Source organism: Agelaius phoeniceus, chromosome 11 (genome assembly GCF_051311805.1).
Source record: "Agelaius phoeniceus isolate bAgePho1 chromosome 11, bAgePho1.hap1, whole genome shotgun sequence".
In the NCBI taxonomy this organism is placed as follows: domain Eukaryota; kingdom Metazoa; phylum Chordata; class Aves; order Passeriformes; family Icteridae; genus Agelaius; species Agelaius phoeniceus.
The window spans coordinates 6,270,099-6,292,721 of NC_135275.1; the positions used below are offsets into that span (position 1 = coordinate 6,270,099).

Genomic DNA, 22,623 nt, shown 5'->3' on the forward strand with positions numbered 1-22,623 from the left:
ACTGAAGAGAATTTAAAGTACACATTAGGTAAAGAAAACCTCCAGATCACCTTTCATAACAGCAAGTTTGTCAAACCCAAATAAGCTGTAACCCACTGAAAATAAAATTACTTTGTTTTGACTGATTATTTTTCTTCTTCTCAAACTAACCTCACAGCTTTCCAAACACATCCTCCCTAAGTATGACTGAAATCCCCAAAACTACCATGTATTTTCTTTAACTATAGTTCAGTGGCAATCACAAATACTCATGACTCAATGAAAAACAAAACAAGGTAATCTTGAAGAACATTCATGTGAACCTCCCCATTTCTTCCCAAGAAAAGACAGATTAATCTTCTACACTGATAATGAGCCAGACTGATGAATTTCAACCAGACAGCCTCTTAAATACTGTCTTCCATCCACTCTTATCACATTGTGGCAAAGGATGACATTCAGGAGGAAAAAAAAGAGTGATTAAGAGCCTACTTTCAGAAGCTAATGTCCTGTGGAAAGAGCTCTATGAATCACTCCTTCATCTGCCTCTGACTCCATTTACTCTTCAGAATTCCCTGCTGTGCTTGAATTCATACTCCACCCATCCAGTCTGTAATGTCCCAACTTGCACACAAGAACACTGTAAAACATCCAGTAAACTTAAGCTAAATGGCCCTAGTGCTCTTCCTCATCCACAAATCCGATTATTTTATCACAGAAGACAATGAGATGCGTCAGACACAACTTAGAGTCAGTAAATCCATACTAACTGTTCCCAGCCACATTCCTGCACATGTTTCACACAGGAAAGGTGTGCCAAAAGGACCTGAGCCATGACAGTCCCCAGGAGTCAAGTGAGATTGGCCACCCTGGATCATCCTTTGGGTCTAGTTTGAAAGTAAGTGACCAGAGATGTGCCAGCACCTCTGTGACTTTTCCAAGATGACCAAGGCTGGCACTACAGCACCATCAGGTCCTGTGGGCTCCCATGGCTCCAGCTCTCTCAAGTAATCCCCCACTCTGTCTCCATTTGTTTCTGAATGCTGGTTCCTCTTTCAGCCTTGTCTCTAGACACGAGAGCCAGGAGACCTTGCAACTGAAGACCCACTCAGGCATAAAAACCACCAAACATCTCAAGGAAGTCTGTGCATCACTCATCCAGCCCCCCTATTCAGCAGAGTCTTTGTTTACCCTTTCACTGCCAGTGTAGAGGTAGAAGTTACGTCAAAATCATCAGGAATGTTGCAAAAAGCACTTCCTGTGAGAAAGGAGCTGTTTCCCCATTCAAAGACAGAAATGCAGACTAACATGGCCAAGTTTGTTCTGTCTGTATTCCAGGCTGTCAAAGAAATCCCAGGTCACTTTGCAGACATAAAACAAACTTGCTGGAGTTGCATGACCCCATTTCTAAAACATCTGGCAAAACAGCCTCCTTCTCACTCTTGGCCAGGCTGTATTTAGCAAATGGAACTTAGGTCTGTAAAGAACAAACCCAGACTCCCCTGAAAATCCTAAAGAAAGCTGCATAGAGAAGCTTCTTTCCAGCTTTAATTAAGAATAAAAATCTAGATGACAGAATAAGGGAAGAAGGAACTAAGATTTTCACACACTTAGATGCCAACTGTCCAGATTGCTCTTGGTATAAAAACAGGGATGTTTTATGATGACTCCATCCTCTCATGGCTTTAACACCCATATCATTTCAGTGTATCAGATGAGAGGGAAGTGCAGGAGAGAACTCTCAGCTGTTGCAATGCTCCCCATTGGAGAGAAAGGAGAGGCAAGGCAGGGAAGGCTTGCAGCCCGGGTCCTGCTGCAGGCTCCTGGCACGGAGCAGGCGTCTCATGGTGCCACGCTCCCGCTGCCAGGGGGCAGGAGCGCCTGCTGGGCCTGAAAGCCAGCACGGAAGTGTCACCAAACCAAACAAAAGTACTTTTTATCAAACTCCACAACTCACAAGTCTCCCCTGCCCCCTTCTGGGAACAACATGGATTTGAAAACTTCAGTATCTTCTTCCAATGATAAAACTGTTTACTTGGGCAAACAACAAAAAAAAAACAGAGAGAGCTTTTGCCTCAAGCACGAGTCCCTTCAGCAAAGACGTGGATGTTATTAAATGCATCTCCTGCAGCAGCAGAGGCAGATTCAAACTGGATTTTCCTCACCCATACACTGAAGCCACTGTCAGGAACTCTTGCCTGCCAGAAAATGGCCAGACAACTCACTACAGCTCAACTCTTATGACTGAGCTGATTCACTCCCCAGGTCACGATGCAGATGCGCAATGCAGGCTCCCTGTCCTCTACCCCAATAACTCAGCACCTTATTGCCCAAAATAAAAAAATAATAAAAGAAGAAAGCATAGAAAAAATAGCAACTGCAGCAAAACTTGCATGATACACATTAACTGCTCAAAAACCTTCTCCACAAGTTATAGAAACCACATTCAATTAAGCTGTGACCTGACTTAAGCAAAAATCCGTTTGCAGTGACTGATTTATGTTGAGACTTTAAATGCTAAAGACAAACTAACTTCATTAGGGCCAGAGGCAAAATGTTCTCCCACCTGCCTCTTCCTACCACTGCTAACAAGAAAAACATCACTCTGCTGTTTATATGTGCAGTTTTCCATTTCACAATGCTTAAAGAAAAGTTGCTCTTTCCTCTTTACCTTCAGAGTACAGTCCTGCAATACTCTGCTGCTCAGAAAACTTACACAGATATTCAAACACTTCTCCTTTGTCTTTACCTTGCATGTAGACTACAGAGCAAAGCTAAGCCAAGACCCCACATCCCATTCCCACCTGAAACAAGAAGAAGGGAATTTCAAAGCATGGCTACTGGTAAGCAGGCATTTAGGATCTGTGAAGGGAATTTAGGATCCTTGAAGAGACTGACCCCACAGTCACGATCCAGACACTCCATCCAAAGAGCACATTGTGAACAGCAACACATCCTGTGCAAAGGGAGGGGAGAGCAAACTCAGCTGGTGAGGAGCAGAAGCTGGCTCCAGTACTCAGGAAGCAGCACAAATGTTTTGTTTCCTTAGGAATTAGGACAACATATAGATTTAAACACATCAAGTCTAAGAGTTATGCATCAAAACCAAACACAGACTTGCCACAAAGAACCATCACAAGCCAGCTAATCTCACCCTTAGGGCCTCTGTAAACCAGTGTTTGATTTGGTTCACTTCAAGCTCCCTGTAAAGCAGCTTTACAATTCCTATCATACACTGTGGGCTGTGACACCACTCTGATCCATCTCCTCCTCAGATCTATACATTGCCCTTTTTCTGAGCTGCCTGAGAATTAATTATATGGAAATGAACAGTGTTAGATAAGGGCATCCAAGCAACTGGCTCTCTTAAAGGAGCTGGGGACTGCAGGATCTCTGCCTTCAGAAAATCTGTGGCAATGTCCATTGAGTGTTGTTAGAGAATGAGTTTAAGACCTGAACAAGCAAACACTCATCTTCTCACTTCTGTGGTCAGAAACAAACATCTGCTCAGCCATAGCCTGGGCTCTACCCCTCTGCCTCTTGTCACCACCAGATCACATCAGAGCAGCATCCTGACTGAGAATGTCCTGCCAAAGTTGTAGGGGATGCACAAACAGTAGCTCTGAACAAAAAGATTAGCAGTGTGACTTTTAATGTGTTGTCTGCTCCACCTATCCCTCCATGGAATGCAAGGCACTAACAGCTTCACAGCCTCATGTGAGCTGGAATTTCAGTACCCAAGAGGACTTTAATCTCACATATGCAGACAGAGATACACCAGGGCATTTTGGCAGTTACAACAGCATTTGAGATGACTGGAGGGGCACACACATCAGAATTTTCTCTTTCTCTGACTGTGAAGATAAAGCTAAACAAACATTTTGCCTCAGCTACACTTGTCTTTTTCTACACAGGGAAGCAGAAAACACTTACATTTGGCAGGTCCTTAATGGCATCCTGCAGTTTTATCAGACAGCACAACTTCTGTCTGAACACTGGTAAAATACTCAAAGCCATGAGAAATGCAGCAATTCTTATATCTCTCTGCTGAAACCTGACAAGTCAGCAAAGCGCTCAGTTGATTTGGTTAACAGATTCTTTAGATATCTTTTAGATAACCATAATCTACCTGAGCTTACCCAAATGGAAAGGAAAGAACCAGGAATAGGCTACTGGTTGATATTTCCACTGAATGTTCCCATGATCTTGGTAAAACCATTCAGTTGTGGTGTACTTCATCCAGCAGAAAAACAGCTTCTCAGAAAGAACAATTTACTTGACTATCTTGCTACTTTTAAACCATTCTTTAAAGCCAGAAGTCTGGTAATCATTTCACTTTTCCTGATCCCCCTGCACTTCATTTCAACTTAGTCTTGCCTGTTAATTAAAATCCTCAAAATCTAAAGAATTTGTGTCCCAGTACATGAACAACTGAATTGGTTCTGTTAAGGTGGACTCAAATTAGGGCATCTCTTTTGAATGAATGTGGTGCTGCTTGGCCAAAAATCCAAATCCTTGAGCAACTTTTCTGTTTATATGGCAGAAACAGAAAGACAATCTAGGAGCACATCAGTCCAACAGAAAGACTAAGGGGAATAAAAGCAAGATTATCCAAACAAGCTCACTTCACCCTGGTAAACAAATTCTTGTGCCAAAAGCACAAGGAGCAGTTGTTATCTAGTGGTTTGCTCTGCTACTGTAATTCTGAGACATTGCTATAAACAAAATGTGGGGCTTTCTTGAATATCTGAAAAGGCTCAGAGAAATGCAAGGCAGTCAGTTATACAGTACTCCAGATTATACCAATGCTCAGACACCACTTAATTTACTGTATGAGAAAATGGAACTGCAGATTGCCCTGTAATTTCAAGTAGATACCCATGCTACAATAAATATACCAAGGTTTGTATGGATAGGTAAAATTTTCTATGCCCAACTGAGAGATGCCCTCCTCTCTCACTGCAAACCAATCTAACTTCACATTGCCAATGAAAAAATTAATTCAGCTGGAAAAGGCATATTTTGGGCCCCCACTTTATCCATTTTTTTTTTCTTGAATAAAGCACTACTCACAATGACAAGGAAAGCATTCCTCACCCTTTACCCTCTCAACACCTCCAGCAAAACAAGCTTTACCCTTAGAAGTGTCATTTTATCACTATCAGTGCCTCTACATTAAGGGATTCCACAGGCAGAACCTCACTAGGTAAGGATGAACATGCTGATTAATGCAGCTGTCCCAGCAGTTGTGGCAGAAACAACGTTATAAGCACGTCCATAGGGAGTTCCAGCCACATAATCACGTTGCAAATCCATGCCCCCTACTTGATACCAGTTTAATTTCCCTAAGCAGGTGACCCTTGAGGGTCACAGACAAGAAAACATGAGCTGTAACTTCTCAACTGAACACTTCACTGTGATTTTTTGTCCACAAGGAAGTACCAAAGGAAGGTACATTCTCATATACAGTATATTCTCTTGTACTGTCAACCTAATTAAAAAAAAAAAAACAAACTAAAAACACTGAAAAAGAAAGAGAAAAAAAAACAAGCTCTGCATTAGGAGGGAAAAAAAATCTCAATACAAGTGCTACAAGAAAGTTAATAATGCCATGGAAAATTCAAGGATAAAGGGCAACATTTCATTTTTGAAGTTTGGGATGGGAAATAATGAGGTCTGTCATGGCAAATATACTTTAGACAAAGACAGTGCACTAAATCTGGTACTTAATTTAAGTAGAATATATGACATAGTATCTGATGGGACTGAAAGCTAAGGTAGTCATTTCATTTGAAACCAGATAAAACCCTAAACACAATTTCATACAAGGATACTCTCATCCCTTCAATATGGCAGAACACACATGACACACAACCCAGGGTCATGGAAAGGATTTTGATCTGGGCCTGATGTTATCCTGTAACTCTCCTGAGGATCAGCATAATCTGCAAGGCTTTCAATCACTCGTACTGAAAATCTTAAAGCTGTTAAAACACCTCAGAGTTGTTTTGTGGCTTGCAGCATGTTCTGGAAGGTAAAGGACAAAGAATTAACAGGAGGCCCAGCCAGCTGAGTGGAAATGAAAGGCAATCTGAACCTGAGGCTGTCTTCTCAGGAGACACATGCATCAGAAAATCACAACTTCAAGCTTGGCAAGGTGCTACATTTTATGAAGGACAAAACCTGGCACTTAAAAATGTCTTCAAGATTATTTTACCCAATCAGGAGCCAGTACAACCATCCTTTGGTACTTTCTTCTAGCAAACCTCACACTGCCAAGGTATCCAATGCAACTTGGCTTCGCAAAAGGAAATATCCAAGAAGGGAGCTCAGAACACAGTTCACTCCACTGTATTTCTCAAGCATCTTCCAAAGGGACATTTAATATTCCAAATCTTCATTATTACTCTCCTATACAGTAACCTGGGCAGCAGGCCCCTTAAAATGCTTTCCCACACCAACCAGCTCTGTTTGAGGGTTTGAAACAAGGAACTTCTCCTCTTCATTTGAAGTGAAGAATCAGACAAACAAAGCCTATATTTAACTTCCTGTTCACTGAAGCAGTCGTAAACAAGTCCCTGTAAACACTCTACAGGTCACAAATTCCCAACATCTTATCTAAATGTTAAGCTGCTGAAGTGGATCTCAAAGCTCCTTCCAACAAGCTTTCTAGTGTGCCACTTACAACAACTGAGGCCACTGGTTATGTAAGAGATGCAAAGCCAAAGCAAAAAGAAAGTATGTTAAACCTCATATGTCAAATTGGTTTGTAGATGATTAGATGCAGCACCTGCATATCCATAAAAAAATCTTCTGCCCCATACACTGAAAAAGCACAGCACACTCATCTAAAAGTCACACGGATTAGGGCAAGTTTGTTTTTAACAGCAAAACCTGTCTCAAGTGTACTACAGCTACCTTAGCTTTTCACACTAAGTTCTTCTAAAGACACTGCAAGACCATGCTGCAGGTTGGTTTGGGTTGGGTTTTTTCCTACAAAATAACAGTCTGCTAAATCAGATGTATTCTCACAGCCACAATACATCACAGGCTGTATATAGCTAGGGAAAGCCAATTTCCCTTTCATTTTCTCTTCCAGATCAATACAGTGTGATAACATGTGCCAAAAGCATATCATATCAGGCTGAAAAACACAAAATAACAAGCATAATAGGTGGAAAATAACACAGAGTTCTCTTCCTTGAGAATCATAAAAAAACTGCAAATGACAGGAAACCTGAAACAAAGTGCTTTGCACTCATACAAGATTCAGCCTGGCAAGCTCACTACCATGGGACACCAATCTTTGGCAGATTTCTTAAAAGGTTTTGAATTTTCTTCTGGTTGTCATGTCACAATGGGATGAACTCAAAAAAACAAAGTCTCAAACACTTAACCATCTAAGCTGTGATCTTTAATTGCCAGGTTTTAGGAAGGTATTTTAACTACAGTGAATAAAAACCTTGGTTCACTTTTGGCTGGTGAATGATACAATACCATTAACTATTTTAACTAAGAATATTTGACTCAAGCTGCAGTCACAAATCAGAACTAATTTTTAAGACAACTGATTTTTGTCATTAGATGAACCAAATTGTCAATAGGTTCAGTTTTCTAAGCTGCTGAAATTCATTGCAAGTGTCAGTGCTAAGCATGCTACAAAACTAAACACAGACCACAGGAATGGAAATTTCTGTGATTGTACTTAACTAAAGCTAAGAATAATTCAGGAGAAAAACAGAAACCCCCAAGTGCTGTTATTACACAAAAAAACCCCAAAAAACAGTGTGCAGAGCACCTGAAGAAAAAAGTGAAAACTATTCAACTCTGCATGATGCACAACAGTGATACCTATTCAGTCTGACTAAAATAGTTAGAGGTTTTTCCTCAGTTCTATAAAAATAAAAGATGCATAAAGCATGCTTGATAATGCTTATTGGTTCACATTTAGCTTACTGTCAAATTTTAATAAGTGTATTCAGGTCAACACTTGTGGTAAGAACTGTAAAATACTAAGACCTCAATTACATAAAGAAGATTTATGCCCAAGTAAAGGAAATGCCACTTGCACAGCACAAGAAAACACTTACAATATCTGCTTCTAATGGAAAATAAAGTAAACCACTCCATTATTTGCAAAAGTAAAGGGATCCATAAACATTTTATACAGTGTAACACTTAATCTAAGTAAAATCCACATCTTTGAGACAAACATGATGTGGATTTTATTACAGGAAGCGTGGGAGTGTTTAAGAAACTATCTAAAAAAAACCTGCATATGTATTGTTTCAACATAAACTGAGCTTCAGACTACTTCAACAATTCTTCTGGGACAGACTCAAAACACTCAAGTTAAAAGTTCTTTTTATTTCCATATTTGTGGTATGAGACTCAGCCCCAGTGAATTCAACAGGTCTATTCCTCAGATGTGTCACTCAGCTTTACACAAAGACCACAGCTTGGAAAAGTGCAATAAACCTTTCAGCAAGCAGCAGTGCTGTGAGGGTCTTCCAAAGCTCCAAGACTTTACCATGTTTTTAACCAACAAACCAATGCAAGAGCAGCATATCTCATCTTCTGCAAGAGCTGCAGCAATTTCATGGCAGTTACTCGGTGGTTTGATTCAGACACTGAGTAAGACATGGGACTATGCAGCCCCCAGGCTTTTCTCCCAAATCCTTCCTGCTTTAAATAACTCCCTGACATCTGCACTCGGTGGTGCACTGATTTTGGTGCTCAAAGCTGCTTATCACCTATAGTTAGCTGTAATGAGATCATGACTGCTCCCCACACGTGCTTAAGCTGCTCAGACAGTACTGTCAAAGGACACTGAACAAACAGCCAGTCCTATCTTCTTGTGCCCTTTTTAAGATTTCTGAACTCGCTTTTGGAAATGCTTGGCAATATTTTGATACCAACAATGGAATAACATTAATTGGAATTAAAGATCACATGATATTTTGCATTAATGTACTCTGGAAGTTTAAAAAGTGGGGAAAATGAAGCTCAGCATAGAACCATGGTGGAGGTGAGAAAAAGAGAAATGTCAGAACAGAATATATAAGCTATATAGTAATTTAGCTTTAGATCAGCACTCAAGTCAGCAGTGACAGACACAGGAGCATGCCCTGGAGAGAAGGCACCATGTGCCTCCTCTCCCTACCCCAGAGAGGTACTTGTGGAGCTCAGCTTCCCTGCTCATTACCTTCTGCATTTCAAACTAAGACCATTACCCACCAGGTCAGGGGCTTCCCCACCAGGAAACTGAACTGTGTGACAACCATTACTTAAACACACCATGTCTAAAGAAAACAAGGTCATTTGAGTCTGTTTATACCACAGGTATACTGAGTCATATCTTTGTTGATAAAGAGCTGGGGGAAAACAAATATGATTGACTTTCTTCCAAATTCAGGACAGCACGAAGTAACCTCTGTGAAACTGAAAGACTATCAGATCAGCCTTATCAACTTTCAGCAAACTAACCTCTGAAAAGAAAGAAAAAAGCACACAATGATAAGAATTCTGAAATCATCATAAGGTGATTCAGCTGCAAATCAGCCACCTGAATGGCCAGAATTACTAGAGCATGAGTGAGCCTCTGATTCTTGGAATTTTAGTTCTTATTACAAAGAACTGACGCCAATTTGGTCAATGAACAGGACTGAATTTTTCACTCTGTGCTACTGCACTTACCTGGGTGTTCCTGTAGTATCCTTCAAAAACAAGAGCAAAACTCCCACAAACTGTGTCTACATATCCTTACTTGAAGGGTAAAATTCCAAAGGGAGAGGTAAAAAGCAAGCAGTTTATTTCTCTTTGCATCTCTAAGATGGCTGCATGTGTATTCTGAACAAAACAGAAAGAAGTTACCTTGGAGATGTCACCCAAGCTCCTTTGGCTGAGCAGTCACTGGAATATGGAGCCAACTTCTCACAATCAAGAGGGAGCAGGACCCCAGAAGCAAGTCAGCCTGTGAAACGATGTATGGAAACAAGTTAGCAAGTCCTAAATTAGATTTTATTTAGAACTTTACTTGCTTGTCAATTCAGAATGTTTGAGAGCATGCCTTCCCTAGCGACTGGGACTGGAACTCACAAGTTCCTTTAAGGAAGCAAATGCTCTCACTCATTCCTGTGGGCTCTGGCAGATGCTCTTTACCAAACCCACCAGTTGGGCTGAGGGGACACTCTGTCCCCAGTAGCCTCAGCCACCCTTAGCTGAAAATTCCCAACCAGGGTGGAACAGAGCAAGATCCATGACTGCTCCTCACCAGGCAGGGATGGGCACTAGGGAAGAAAGGCTGGAGCAGAGTATATTAAACCCCAGCAGCTGAACAGGCCTGGTTGTAGGCCCCAACACAGGGGAGGCAGCATTTGGCAAAGCAGCAGGACAGCTGGTGAAGGAGATAACCTTTCTAACTACAAAAGCTAAATCAGAGACAGCTTAGCTACTGCAGCTCCCAAGCACGTGCAGTGACGTCCTGCCAGGACAGACACATCCATATCATAACCTCTTTCACTGCTTTTATCAGATTTGGTTGAGGATCTCCTACTAATATAATTATGGCAGCTATGTCCATGTGATTTTTTAACAAAAGAACTGCACCCATTTTAACTACTGTGGGCATATGATACAGCTAGAGAGACACCCTGGATTAGCAAAGCTTATTCCTTTACTCCCAAAGAAGGGGTTCAAACATTAATGACACCACATACTGATGGGGTGATGCAAAATAAATGCAAGCTTAAGAAGGTTGTCTTTTACACACAGTTAATGCCACTCAAAATGCATACAGAGGAGCCTGTGGAAATGAATGAAGGCAAAGGACTTGCACCTCAGTACCATCTGCAGAGTGGTTCACACCAGCATGGACTACGCAGGAAGCACAGGCAGCCCAACACACTGATTAGGAGAATTGCATCTCTTAGGAAGCACATCTACCCGAAGAGCACACTGGGAGCACCAAGAATAACAGCTGCTGCCACATCAGAACGGCACAACACCGCGCACAGGCGGTGCTGCAAAACAGAAACCAAGCAGCCACGCACACACACTTCCTCTGCCTCCTCCACCACCCCTACGGCAGCAGCAACAAACCTGATATTAAACACTGGCCAGCATCCTGCTCTGCATTCCTGTCACATCAGGAATAGAAATGAGGGAGACTGCTAGCTGCTCCTCCATAGAGCTGAAGGGCTCCTTCAGTTTGCAGCACGTAACACAAACACTCCACATGACTCTTGCAGAGGGTTCTGTTGCATTTTCTTTTCTTTTGCTCCTTTTCTCAAGCTCGCTAGGGACCCTCTGTACTTACTAGACTTGTTTTTGATACATTCCCTCTCAAAGACTGAGAGGTCAGAAATAAAAGCAGTTGTTCCTAGACATGCCACACTATATAAACAAGCAAGCAGAGAGCCACACACAAACTCTGCAAGTCAAGTTCAATGCTAAACCCTGCCCAGCACCAATGTGACACTGTCAAATGTAAGAGCAAACAAATCAGGCTGCAGCTTTTTGTCAATACTAACTTCTGAGACTACAGATCCCAGCATTAGCACTCCACTGAGATGCTCACATCTCCAACATGTTATGAGCTAATCCCTGATGGACAGATTGGGGGAATCTACTGACAGCGAGTGAAGTGCCTGCGTTACACTGCAATAATCAAGGCCTCTGTCAGATCTTCCATGGCTTCAATATCTGCATTTCAACCACAGATGGAAGAAACACACCTTCTCTAGAGCATGGGTTCTGGATATCCAATTCAAACTTAGCACCTACATTTCTTATCTTAATGGAAGGCACAGTGAGTGCCATCCCATACCCAGCGTGCCAGTCAGAATCCACCAGATCCACAAAAACCTTTAGGCACAGAGAAACTAACTAAACACGGACATCTGAAAAGTGATCAAACCTTTTTACAAACATTTGGTGATCCACTGGACCAAAGAGACTGTGCTCTGTAAGCAGATGGTCAACAAACAGCCCCCAGCTTGTACAGGGCTCCTCATCTGGCACCAGTCAAGTTCAACAAGGTCACATTTCAAGAGTTTGATCATTTCACCCAAAAGGAATAAGCTCTATTTCTGGGAGAAAAGGAAAGAAACAAACCAGGCAGCTCAGATGGGATGAGCAGAGCATACAACTGCCTGATCAAGAAGAAATCACAACAGTTGTTTAAAAGATCAATTAGCTGATTAAGGGCACAGGTACTACTCCAGCCTGGGCACTTTTGTGACCTCTGAGTGCTTGCTACTCTAACCTTGACTTTTCACTACGTGCAATGCAAGGCAGAATAACTTCCAAGTCAGCTGACTTGCACAATCTGCCAAGAGAGGGGATCTCAAAGCACATCTAACTTTTCCTTCTAAAATATTTTTATAAGAAGGACATGTCCAGTGCTGTCCACCTGATGATCAGGCACACAATGATTCACAGAAGTAGAAGAGAAGCATGGGCACTACTGTTCCATTTAATTTTTGAATATATGTAAAAATGTGGTTTAAAATTATATTTATATGCAAGAAAATAGATAATGTAAAAATACATTGTTGGACTCTTTACACAGTCACACTGCAGATTACCCTGAACTCACATAAGACCCCATTCCAGCACCAGCCCCATTTCCCTTGCACCTGCAAAATCATTTATGCACTCACAAAGCTGGGTAGAAAAACAGACAGTTTGTCTTTAGCTTGATCAGTCTGTAAGTCAGGGAACTCTCATTCTCACCTGCACAGGCATAAGCAACAAGGCAAGAACCTCCCATGGGTTGCAGTCTATACTTACACGAGTTGAAGCACCTGTGAAACCACATATAGAACGTGAAAGTGGTGACCAGAAGCAGATCTTAAAAACTGTCCCCTTTCTTATCTCAACAGATAATCATGCTCACTTCCTCTTCTTCTATGCAAGAAACACGCAGAACTGCCACAAAGTGCCTAATGAAAAACCAGAGGGCCCAGGAGAGTGTCCCACCAGCATATCCTCTCTTTCCTTCAAAGATTCCTACACCAACAACCTTGTATACATCAACTTCCCCTCCAGGAGCTAAGGATCACTTCCCCTGCTCTCCCAAAAGTCCTTACTAGACCGGAAGCAAAGGTAAGGCCATGAAAAAGGACATTTCACATCACCCTAACAGGCTCTAACCAGGATAGCATAGGCTGTTCATCCATGCACCTGGAAATGGTTGTGCTGAAAAAGCTGAGAGGGTGTGAAACACCCTCCAAGAAAGGAAAAGAAAAAATAGCATTAGGACAATTCAATACATTGACCAAACAAGGATTTGATGCAGTTGAAAATGCAACCCAACGTTATCTTGCTTTATAAAGCTCACAACTAAATCTTTTCATAACCTACCACTTTCCTTCCAGCTCCAAAACAAAGCACTTACCTTAGTTCAGAGCTAAACTAACCTAGAAAAATACTTCACGATCAAAATAATAAGAAATTGTTACATGGGACTAAGAGAGACCTATTTAGGATTACAGTGACAACATGCAATAACGATACACCTAATTCTAAAACACTTTAAATCTCCCAACAGAATTTCTATAAAAAGGAAAGCAGAATCTTAATTCAGTGATAAACAAGAATACCATTATTTTTCTCCATCAAAAGCCTGACCAAACACACAAGTGTTAGTATATCAGCTGCAGGTGACAGTTCACTACAATGAGACTTTCCAAACATACTAGTGCATATTATTTTGTGAGACGAGCTACTAACCATGTTTACATGGCCCTAACGATCACAGAAACATTACACTAAAAATGAACAGAGACCCAAGCCCCCACCATTCCTGCACCATTCAGTGTTTCGTTTGCAAAGGCCAATTATTGGAATCCAGCTCTGGAAGCTCTGAACACCAAGTTAAGCCAGGTGAACCTGAAGGGAGGAAAAGCAGATGGAGCAAAAAAAGAGCAAGACAGGTTGAAATGACAAAAGCAGCACATACTAAAGCATATTGCTCGGGAGGAAAAAAACAACAACAACAACAAAAAAAAAGAGCTGATGCTGAGCTTAAAAATGAAGGAATATGGACCCAGTACCACCTACCCTAATTCGACCCCCACCTGGGAAACCCCGGGGAAGGCTGGTCCCGGTCCAGGGCTGCAGACCCAGTCACCCAAGGAGACTGCCAGGCACTCCGGGTGTCCCCACCGGGGCAGCCAGCGCTCCCGGGCCACCCACATCCCTCCCGTGCCGGGGGCAGCACGGACGGGCCCCCAGCCCCACCGGCCTGCTCACCATGTTGGTTTCATGTTACCGCCGCGGTTTCCGAGCTCCTTCCTGCGCGCAGCTCCTGTGGAAGGGAAGGAAGGGCACAAAGGGAGGGGACGCTCGCTCTGCCCGCTAGGCAGGGCCCTGCCCCGGCACCGCGCTGCCCAGCCCGGGGAACCCCGCCCCGGCCATACCCCAGGTGGGCCCCGCAGGGGAAAGCACCCGGCTCTCACCCACGCACACACGGGGACGAAGCGGGCTCTCCCCAGCCCCTCCGCACAGGGCCGCGCACGGACCCCTCCCCTCCAGGCCCATCCCGGTGCTCGCTGCCCCCTCAACCCGGCTGCTCACGGGGCCGTGCCTGTGTGCCCCCTCTCCCTTCACGGGGCCGCACCCGGGGCTCCCCTCACGGCAGCGCGCTCGGCTCAGCCCCCCGCCCGGCAGCCTGGCCAGTCCCCGCCCGCCGCGGCTCACCGGGGCCGGCGCTGCCTGCCCGGCCGGGACACCGGAACGCGGAGCCCCAGCGCCGCCGCTCCCCGCCGCCCGAATCAACAACAAGATGGCGGCGCCCGGGCGGGCGGGGCCCGGCGCTGGCCGTCATAGCAACCGCGCCGTCCAAAGCCCGCCCCTTCGCCCTGCGCGCCAGTCCGCACCTGCGTCCCGCCCCACGGGGGCCCTCTCGGGACGCTGATAGGTCAAACTTGTTGTCACTCAAGCGCAAAGCCGCCCCGCCCTCTCCCGAGCGCGGACGGCAGCGCACGTTAGGCACACGTGACGCCCGCCAGAGCCCCGCCCCCTCGCTGGCAGCGCCGTCTGATTGGCTGCTCGCGGAGAAGGGGGGGCGCTTGGCCAATGGGCGCGGCCCGCGGCTCCGCGCCCCGGACCGCGCTCCCCGGTCAGAACCCCTGCCCGGCCGCTCTGCACCCCGTGTTCCGCGGTACAAACTCACACCCGGCCGTCCCGCGCTCCCACACTCAGAGCTCCCCGCCCCGAGCCCCCGGGGCCGCTCCGAGCGGGGTCTCGCCAATGGGACACGCTCACGCGCCACTCCTGTACCGCAAAGGGTTAAATTCCCGGACGGTCACGGTTCCAGTGGGTTCAGGGCAAAACGGGACCCTCAGGCAAAGTCACACAGGTGACCCCTCTCACTGTGAAATTTCACGGCTGGCCCCTGTTCCCCTTAGTCACCTACTCCCCAAATTAGTCTCTTCCCTCTTATCCCGCCAGTGCTTCATTTCCCCGGGAGCTGCCAGGGAGGCGTCCCGCGGCGCGCTCCTTTGAAATTCAAATGACCGCTTTCCCACCTCCCGCTGACTGACGCCTTCAAAGCCTCCCGCCGCTCCCAGCTCCTCCTGCGGCGTCCCTCTCACCTGCACCCACGCTAATTCACTTTTCCTCCCAATTATCAACCCATCCCCTCTGCCCACCAGCTGCTCATCCCACCCGTTTGCGCCTGCGAGTGCTGTAACGAAGCAGAGCTTGAGGGGGACACGGGACTCGGGGCAAAAGTGGCTCAAAATTACCCGTGGCTAAGTTTTCTCGCCCCCGATAACCTCCCTGGGGACTGCCCCGGCTGGGTCACATCCAGAGGCTACAGAGATGCTTCTGTGACCGAAGCAGGCTTGGCCGAAGCTCTCATAACCTTTTCCGCAGTGCCAAGCCAGCTGCCAATCCTTGTCCTGGGTCACGGCACCCACATGGCTGACGAGACAGTGCTAATGACCAGCGCAGCAGGACAGCCACAGCAGCACTGCCCTGCACCGGGACCCCCTGAGGCAATCACAGCCGCCTGTGCAATCTCTGACACATTTATTAGCTCTGCACCGGCTGAGGTGGCTCAGGGTGTGGCTGCAGCCCGTGTGCAGCAGGTTTGGCCACAAAGGATGGGTCTCCTCCGCGGGGCTGTACCAGCTGTGTGCCAGTGCCCGGTGCTCTGCCCAGCACTGCCCCCGTGGAGCTGTGGGGCACAAGGAGCCCCCTTCAGATCCAGCGCCGAGCCCCGGTCACGCTGTTGAAGAGATAATCCCTGCCGGTGCCTGGGATGGAGGCAGCACTCAGTCACTGCCCTGTGGGCCCGGTCCCCATCCCTGCTGTCCCCAGACTCCTCTGCCCTGGGGTACACAACCTCAGGCTGTTGGGGCTGTGGGACAGGGCACTCACGTGGGTCCTGAGCATGGCCATCGAACTGCCCCTGTGGGGAGGAGACAGGAGAGGCTGCTGAGGGCCACAGGGTTCTTCTGCCTCCCTGGCAGGGCACCCACCCTCGCTGCCACACACTTACTGGGCTGCTGGCGTGTGGGTGTCCCCGTTCCTCCTTGTTCCTGCCATGCTCCATCACATCCCAGGAGCTGCAGAAGGAAGAGGGGAAGGGAGGGAATGCTGCCAGTGATGGGCTGTGGCCTCAGCCCCAAGAGAGGCTGCTGGGAGAGGCTTGCCAGCCAGGTTTTGCCCTGCCAGCTGCACCCTGTTAAGCCCATCATCTGCCTACCTGATTGTCCCCTGGCACAGGAGGGGATGGACTGTGACAGGGCTGTGCTCCCCCAAGCACCACCACCTTTCACGAGTGCCTGAGGTCTGTCACCACATCCTCTTGTTTCCCCACGTGCTGGCATGCACCACTCTTGTGCTTGGAGGATGCTGTGCTGGGGCAGCTGCCAGGGGGCTAGCCCTGGGTCTCCTCCCTTGCATGGTCATTACACTCCCAGTGTCGCCAAGCACTGTGTCCCCAACCTTGCCAATGCACCTGGATCCAGCTATGCATCACCTCGGGGCAGTTATGCCACTGGAGGTGACTGTTATCCTGCCATGGGCTTGCACGTCCCCTCCTTGCTGTGCAGACACTTGGCACAGGCTGCTCTAGCATCTGCCCAGGCTCTGTCCACTGTCACCTCTCACCATCACTGATCCTCCAGGGGTTGTGCAGCCTGCTCAGCTCTTCCCTGGGAGCTTTCCCTGAAAAATGGGGCTCACCCCTGCCAAACAGGGGCTCCCCTGGTGAGCTGCAGTGACCTCAGCCCTGGTGCCAGGACCCAGCCTTGCAGTAGTCATTGGCACCAGCACTGTGCCATCCCACCCTGTCCACTGCAGAGTTTGTGCCCTAACCTGGCCATCAACATGGTCTACTGGCCAAATTGTTCTCTCTGCTTCCATAGTCCCCATCAGGGCTGCACCCTTGCCCTGGGAGAGATGGGTCCCTGGAACAGCAAGCCACGGCCAAATGCAGGGAATATTAAACATACCCTGTGTGCTGCGTCTCCCTGGCTACCTGCAAGGACAATACAACCACCAATGTGACCACGCTGGCCATCCAGCACTCACCTCTTGGCCAGGAACAGCTTGCCAGGGGCCTGGTTGCTGGGGGAGGAGCAGAAGGCAGCCGTGAACCCTCAGCCTTGCTCACTGAGCCGTGCCTGAGGAGGGCTGGGGCTCACCTGCACAGCAGCTTCCGGGCCGTGCAGCCCAGGGTGGCCAGCAGCAGGACACCAGAGAGGGTCAGCACAGCCACAAACCAGGCTGGCGGGTGCCACACCGCCTCCGTCTGCAGGACAACCAGCGGCTCCTTCTGCAGAGTCTGTGGAGGCGGGGGTGAGGGGCCATGGGAGGGTGCTCCAAGGGACCCCAGAGCTCCTCCCGGCCACGGCTCTGCTCACCGTGCGCTGAGTGGTGGTGCTGGCTGGCACCGGGGTGCTCCGGGGGGTGACGTGCACCACCAGTGCCACCAGGCTGCTGCGGCGGCGGCCACCAGAGCCACCCCACACCTCCACCAGCAGGACAAAGGGCTGGGGCTCGGCTCGGTCACCGGGCAGGTAGACAAGGGTGTTCCCCTCCAGCCGAAAGCGCCCATCCTCATTGCCTGGATGAGAGGGTCTGCTCAGTGTCACACCACGGCGAGGGCTGGTTTGTGCCGTGCCTTGGCCGCTCCTCACCTCCAACAATGGTGTAGGTCAGCAGGGCACTGTCGGGGCTGCCGTGGCACAGCAGGCGGGTGACAGGCTGGCGGCTGCCCGGGGACCCGGCCGTGATCCGCAGCTCCTGCACCTCGGGGATGCACTCCGGCAGCTGGTCCAGCACAGCCTGTCGGGAGCAGGGGGAAGCGGTGGGGTAGGCACCCCCAGTCCTCACCCCCACCACAGCCCACCCAGCGGGCTGCCCTCACACCTGCAGGCGCACAGACACATCGCACAGACGGCTCTGCCTCTTCCTCGGGTCCAGGTCATTGTGGGTGTCCGTCAGCCGCACCACCAGCCTGTAGCTCTTGTGCTGCTGCGAGTCCAGGGGTCCCACCACGCGGATCTCGCCTGTGGGAACTGGGAGCTGCTGGGAGCCGGTGGGGCCATGGGTGTGGCGGGGACTGGGAAAGGGGCTGGGGGCTCACCTGTGCGCCTGTCGATGGAGAAGGGCTGTGCGGGGCCAGGCCCCCCCTCCAGGCTGTACTCCAGGCTCTCCTGGGGGTAGTCACGGTCAGTGCCAGCCACACGCCCCACGAGGCTGCCAAAAGCTGCTGTCTCTGGCACAGTGAAGGTGGCACTGCTGGGGCACACTGGTCTGAATTCGTTGACAGGTGTCACCGTCACAAGCACAGGCACACGGGCTGTGTGGCACACAGCTGCTCAGCCAGGCTGGCACCCCCGCACAGCCTGTGCTGGGCTGGGTGACATGGGGACAGAGGCACCACCTCTGGGGTGGGCATCTCTGGGGCAGCAGGGAAGGGATGTTTCCTCCGTGATCTGCTGGTTTGGGGATTGGGAAAGTTGTTTTCCCACCCTAGGGACATGGGCACTCACTGCTCTGTCGGGGCTGCCCTCCCACTGTCACCACAATGGTGGCTGTGAACTGGAAGCCCAGAGCAGCCATGGCCTCCGAGTCATAGTCCAGGGTGGTGTTGACCTGCCAAGCCAGGAGGGGAGACTCAGGCTGAGCTGAGGCACTCTGCAAAGCTCAGATGCTCTGCAAAGCCAGAGTGTCCCACAAAGCCAGGGTGTCCCACAAAGCTGCGATGCCAGGGGAGAAGGAGGGAGCAAGTGAGGAGAACAAGCAGGCCTTGGGGAGCAGGGAGCCCTGACCCAGAACCTGGCATGACAGCACATGTCACAGGGTCCCATTGTCACTTTGGGGTCTGGGCCTGCTGTCCACCTGGGCACTGCCCATGGCCCCACTCACCTTCAGCTGTGGCCCCTCCATGCAGAAGTGGGAGAGGGAGGAGGGAGGCCCCTCGAGAACATAGTGCAGACACCCATCAGTGCTGGTGGAGCTGGTGCACCTCAGTGTCACCAACGTGCTGCCAGGGGACATGGTTTCAGGCACCTGGGACCTGTGGCGGGGCAATCAGCAGCTCAGCCTCTGTCCCATGTCCTGGGTTTGGCAGAGACTCCATGCACCCGCTCCCCCCTGAACCATACACGAAGATGGCTGGGACACATCTCGGTGTCAGGCGGTCTGTCCCCTGCACGGTGACATTGACCGTGGCGGTGGCGTGGTCGTGTGGGTGCAGCGCGTTGTAAGCCTGGATGAGGAGGTGGGCACGGATCGCCTGTAGCTGCCGGGTGCTGCGGATCTCCCCTGTCACTGCAGGAAGAGCCATGGCCTCACACTGGGCACAGGGACAGGGACAGGGTGATCCCTGCTGCCGTGCTCACCCTCGTCAATGGCGAAGAGCACAGGAGCCACAGGAGCGAGGATGGCATAGTGGACATTGTCACCTCTGGCATGGACCTGTGTGACCACCTCCCCAGGGCCAATGCCTTCTGTCACTGTCACAGCCCGGTGTGGCTCACTGCAGGCAAGGTGGGCATTGTGGCACGGCCCGGTGCCACCAGCACCCCCCTCCTGGCCCAGCCCCACTCACGGGAAGGTGACGCGGGGACGGCGTGATGGCAGCACCTCCACCCTTAGAGCCCTGCTGCAGTTGTGCCCGTGACGATCCATCACCTCAATGTCCAACAGGAACGTCTGTGGGCCAGCACCGGGGCAGCTGTGGGACAGCCCTGGGTGGCACCAACAATGGGGATGGGGATGGGGATTGGGATGGGGACGGGGACAGGAATAGCAATGGGATGGGAACAGAAACAGGAACAGAGACAAAGGAGAGAGGGCAAGAGATGAGAATGGGGCTTGGAGTAGGAACAGAGGTGGGAAGAGGTGTGGAGATGGAGATAAGTATGAGCTGGAGACTAGAATGGGCAGGAATACAGACAGGGATGAGGATATGGACAGGACTTGAGATGCGGAAGGGGATGGGGACAGGGCTGGAGCACTTGTGGGTCCAGGGGGAGACAGGGGCCTAATGGGCAGAGCAAGATGTGGAGGGAGAGCTGTGGCCAGGGAGGGGTTAAGTCCCAGTGGACTGAGAGGTGGCTGTGACCAGCCTGGGGCTGCTGGTGCCCACCTGGGTGTCCTTGCTGGGATCAAAACCATTGTCAGGTGCCAGCACCAGGCCCTGGCGGGTGAGCGTGAGTGGTGTGTTGCGGTTTCGGAGCCTGAACTGCAGAAAGGAGGGTGATGGGAACCCCTGTCCCACTCCTCTATATCCGGGGTTCAGCTGTCCCCAAGGCTTCTCCCTTCTGTGGGGGTGTGGCCCCCAGGGAGCTGCCACTCACCGTCAGCCCACCCAGTGGCTGTGGCAGCACCACGTACAGGGGCGTCCGGGGCGCCACATCTGCCAGCACCTGCACCACATCACCCTCTGGAGCAGAGCACAGCTGTGAGAGCTTGGTGCTGGCTGGCACCCACAGCCCCCACTGCCCTGTGCCCCCCTGTTCCCACCTGTGCTGGCAAAGAGGGTCTCACAGCGCAGCACGTGGCCTGCTGTCACTTGGACAAAGAGCCGCTCCTCCACCTCATCCTCACCAGGACAAGCAGCCCGCAGGATCAATGTGTACTGGTTCACCCGGCGGGCATCGAGCTCTGCGCCAGCACGCAGTGTCACCTGCCATGGGGACACAGGCACTCAGCAGGGCGCCTGCCAGCTCCTGCCCCACTCCCCATTCCCCAGCCACACCTCTGCCCAGAACATGGTGGCATCTGTGGGGTCAGAGCTGATGGCGATGGAGTTGAAGGGGTGCTCGTGCTCGATGCTGTCCAGGGTGACATTGGGACTGCTGCTTGAGTTGCTGCAGGACACGGTCACCTCAGTGACACGGGTGCCTGGCACTGTGTCCTCACTCAGGGTCACCACACGTGGCAGGTCAGGCAGGACTGGTGGAAGACCCCAGGGATCACTGATGGCTCATCCAGCTGTACTTACGGAGCTCTGCTCCTGCACCCAAGCACCAATGCAGGCACAGCGTTCCCTGGCAGACACAGCTGGGTCCAAAGCACCCTGCTCTTACCTGTTGCTCTGACAAAAGTCCCTGCAAAGAGGAGAGTGTCACCACAGCCTGCCAGGTGTGCCCTGGCAATACCCTGGGGAGGCCCCAGAATTCCCTCTGTGAGATGCTCTGATGAAACCCCACTGGTGTCTGGATATGCCACAGTGATGCCCAAAAGAAATCCCAGTAACATCCTGGAAATGCTGAGGACCCCTGAGGACACCCGGGAATGCCCTGAGCACATGCTCGTGTGATGCCCCCTCCCCGCCTCAACCCAGCCAGGCAGCTGCCAACCCCTCTGCCCATCCTGGGGTCAGCCCCAGGAATGTGGGAGCAACCGAGGAGAGCCTCTTCCCTGTTGCCTTCCTCTCAGTCATCCACCCACGATCTGGCAAAGGGTGCCCCGAACACTGTGATCTTGAAGCACCTACCCGGGGCACAGAGGCTGAGGAGGAGGAAGGTGAGGTGTCCGTGCATGCCCATGGCTCGCTGGGTGTTTGGGACAAGCTGCAGCCGGTTGCCAGGGCTGCTGGGCACCACCCCAGCCCGGCGTCATGCCGTCCATCCCCACCCGTGGTGGCCGGCCCGGCCAGGGGAGGGACAGGGCACGGCTCCAGTGCCCCCGGCTCTGCACGCCGCCGCTCCCAGCCCCTCGCCACTCGCAGCTCCGTGGGGTTTGGCTGCCACCCCACGCTGCTTCACCACGCGGCACGCTCGGGAACCGGGAAAATTAGCTGGGAGGTAATTTTTGGCCGTGTTCTCGTTCATTTGCAAACCAGTGCCGCTTCTCCCGGGATCCCCATTAAGCGTTATTAGTTCCCAATTAACGGGCACCGCGGCCCGGGTCACTCTTCCCTTCCCGCCTCCAGCGCCCGGCCCGGCTCTGGCAGCCCGGTGGCGTGGGGTGCCGACGGGGGATGCCTCCGCCGGGGCTCTGTACCGGGGCTGCCCTCCTTCCCTGCGGGGCATACCGAGCTGCGGGACGCCCGGTGCCCGCGGTGCCGCCGGCCGGGACACGGATCCCGCCTGGCCCGGCGGTGCCCGGGTGGTGCCCGGCGCGGGGCCCCGGGGCGGCGGGGAGGGGTCCGTGGGCGGGGCGGGGCCCCGG

The 22,623-nt window shown here is 50.5% G+C and overlaps 2 protein-coding genes across 7 annotated transcripts in view; both read right to left on the reverse strand.

Moving 5' to 3' along the window:
- Positions 1 to 14,808, reverse strand: part of IP6K1 (inositol hexakisphosphate kinase 1) — a 36,892-nt gene extending 22,084 nt beyond the window's left edge. For both annotated transcript variants that reach the window (XM_054639849.2, XM_054639843.2), the window contains exons 1-3: positions 14,683 to 14,808; positions 14,236 to 14,290; positions 9,853 to 9,952 (exon numbers count right to left, since the gene is read on the reverse strand). The gene's annotated coding sequence lies outside the window, so the exon portion shown is untranslated. The remainder of the gene's footprint in view (positions 1 to 9,852; positions 9,953 to 14,235; positions 14,291 to 14,682) is intronic.
- Positions 14,809 to 16,000: 1,192 nt separating this feature from the next.
- Positions 16,001 to 22,043, reverse strand: CDHR4 (cadherin related family member 4). Of its 5 annotated transcripts, none has more exons than XM_054640314.2 (20): positions 21,947 to 22,043; positions 21,537 to 21,557; positions 21,206 to 21,402; positions 20,971 to 21,133; positions 20,805 to 20,890; positions 20,594 to 20,689; positions 20,054 to 20,157; positions 19,845 to 19,981; positions 19,608 to 19,773; positions 19,369 to 19,519; positions 18,993 to 19,095; positions 18,584 to 18,799; positions 18,367 to 18,506; positions 18,135 to 18,282; positions 17,859 to 18,061; positions 17,640 to 17,779; positions 17,527 to 17,562; positions 16,490 to 16,556; positions 16,369 to 16,399; positions 16,001 to 16,244 (listed from the first exon to the last, which is right to left on the reverse strand). In XM_054640314.2, the coding sequence occupies exons 1-20, from the start codon at positions 21,996 to 21,998 to the stop codon at positions 16,189 to 16,191; spliced, it is 2,313 nt and encodes a 770-aa protein (XP_054496289.2). In that variant the 5' UTR covers positions 21,999 to 22,043; the 3' UTR covers positions 16,001 to 16,188. The 5 variants fall into 5 exon arrangements, with proteins under 5 accessions (XP_054496289.2, XP_077040657.1, XP_077040658.1 ...); XM_077184542.1 differs by having other exon boundaries at positions 18,367 to 18,515; XM_077184543.1 differs by lacking the exon at positions 21,537 to 21,557 and having other exon boundaries at positions 18,367 to 18,515; positions 21,947 to 22,016.
- Positions 22,044 to 22,623: the final 580 nt, after the last annotated feature.

What these genes read in the sequence shown, in the direction of transcription:
- CDHR4 (XM_077184541.1), bottom strand. Translation starts at nt 21,759, where the DNA reads ATGTGCTCAGGGCATTCCCGGGTGTCCTCAGGGGTCCTCAGCATTTCC. An exon ending in GACTTTTGTCAGAGCAACAG is followed by an intron (nt 21,403 to 21,536) that starts GTAAGAGCAGGG and finishes GTCTTCCACCAG; the next exon opens with TCCTGCCTGACCTGCCACGT. An exon ending in GACCTACACCATTGTTGGAG is followed by an intron (nt 18,062 to 18,134) that starts GTGAGGAGCGGC and finishes CCTCTCATCCAG; the next exon opens with GCAATGAGGATGGGCGCTTT.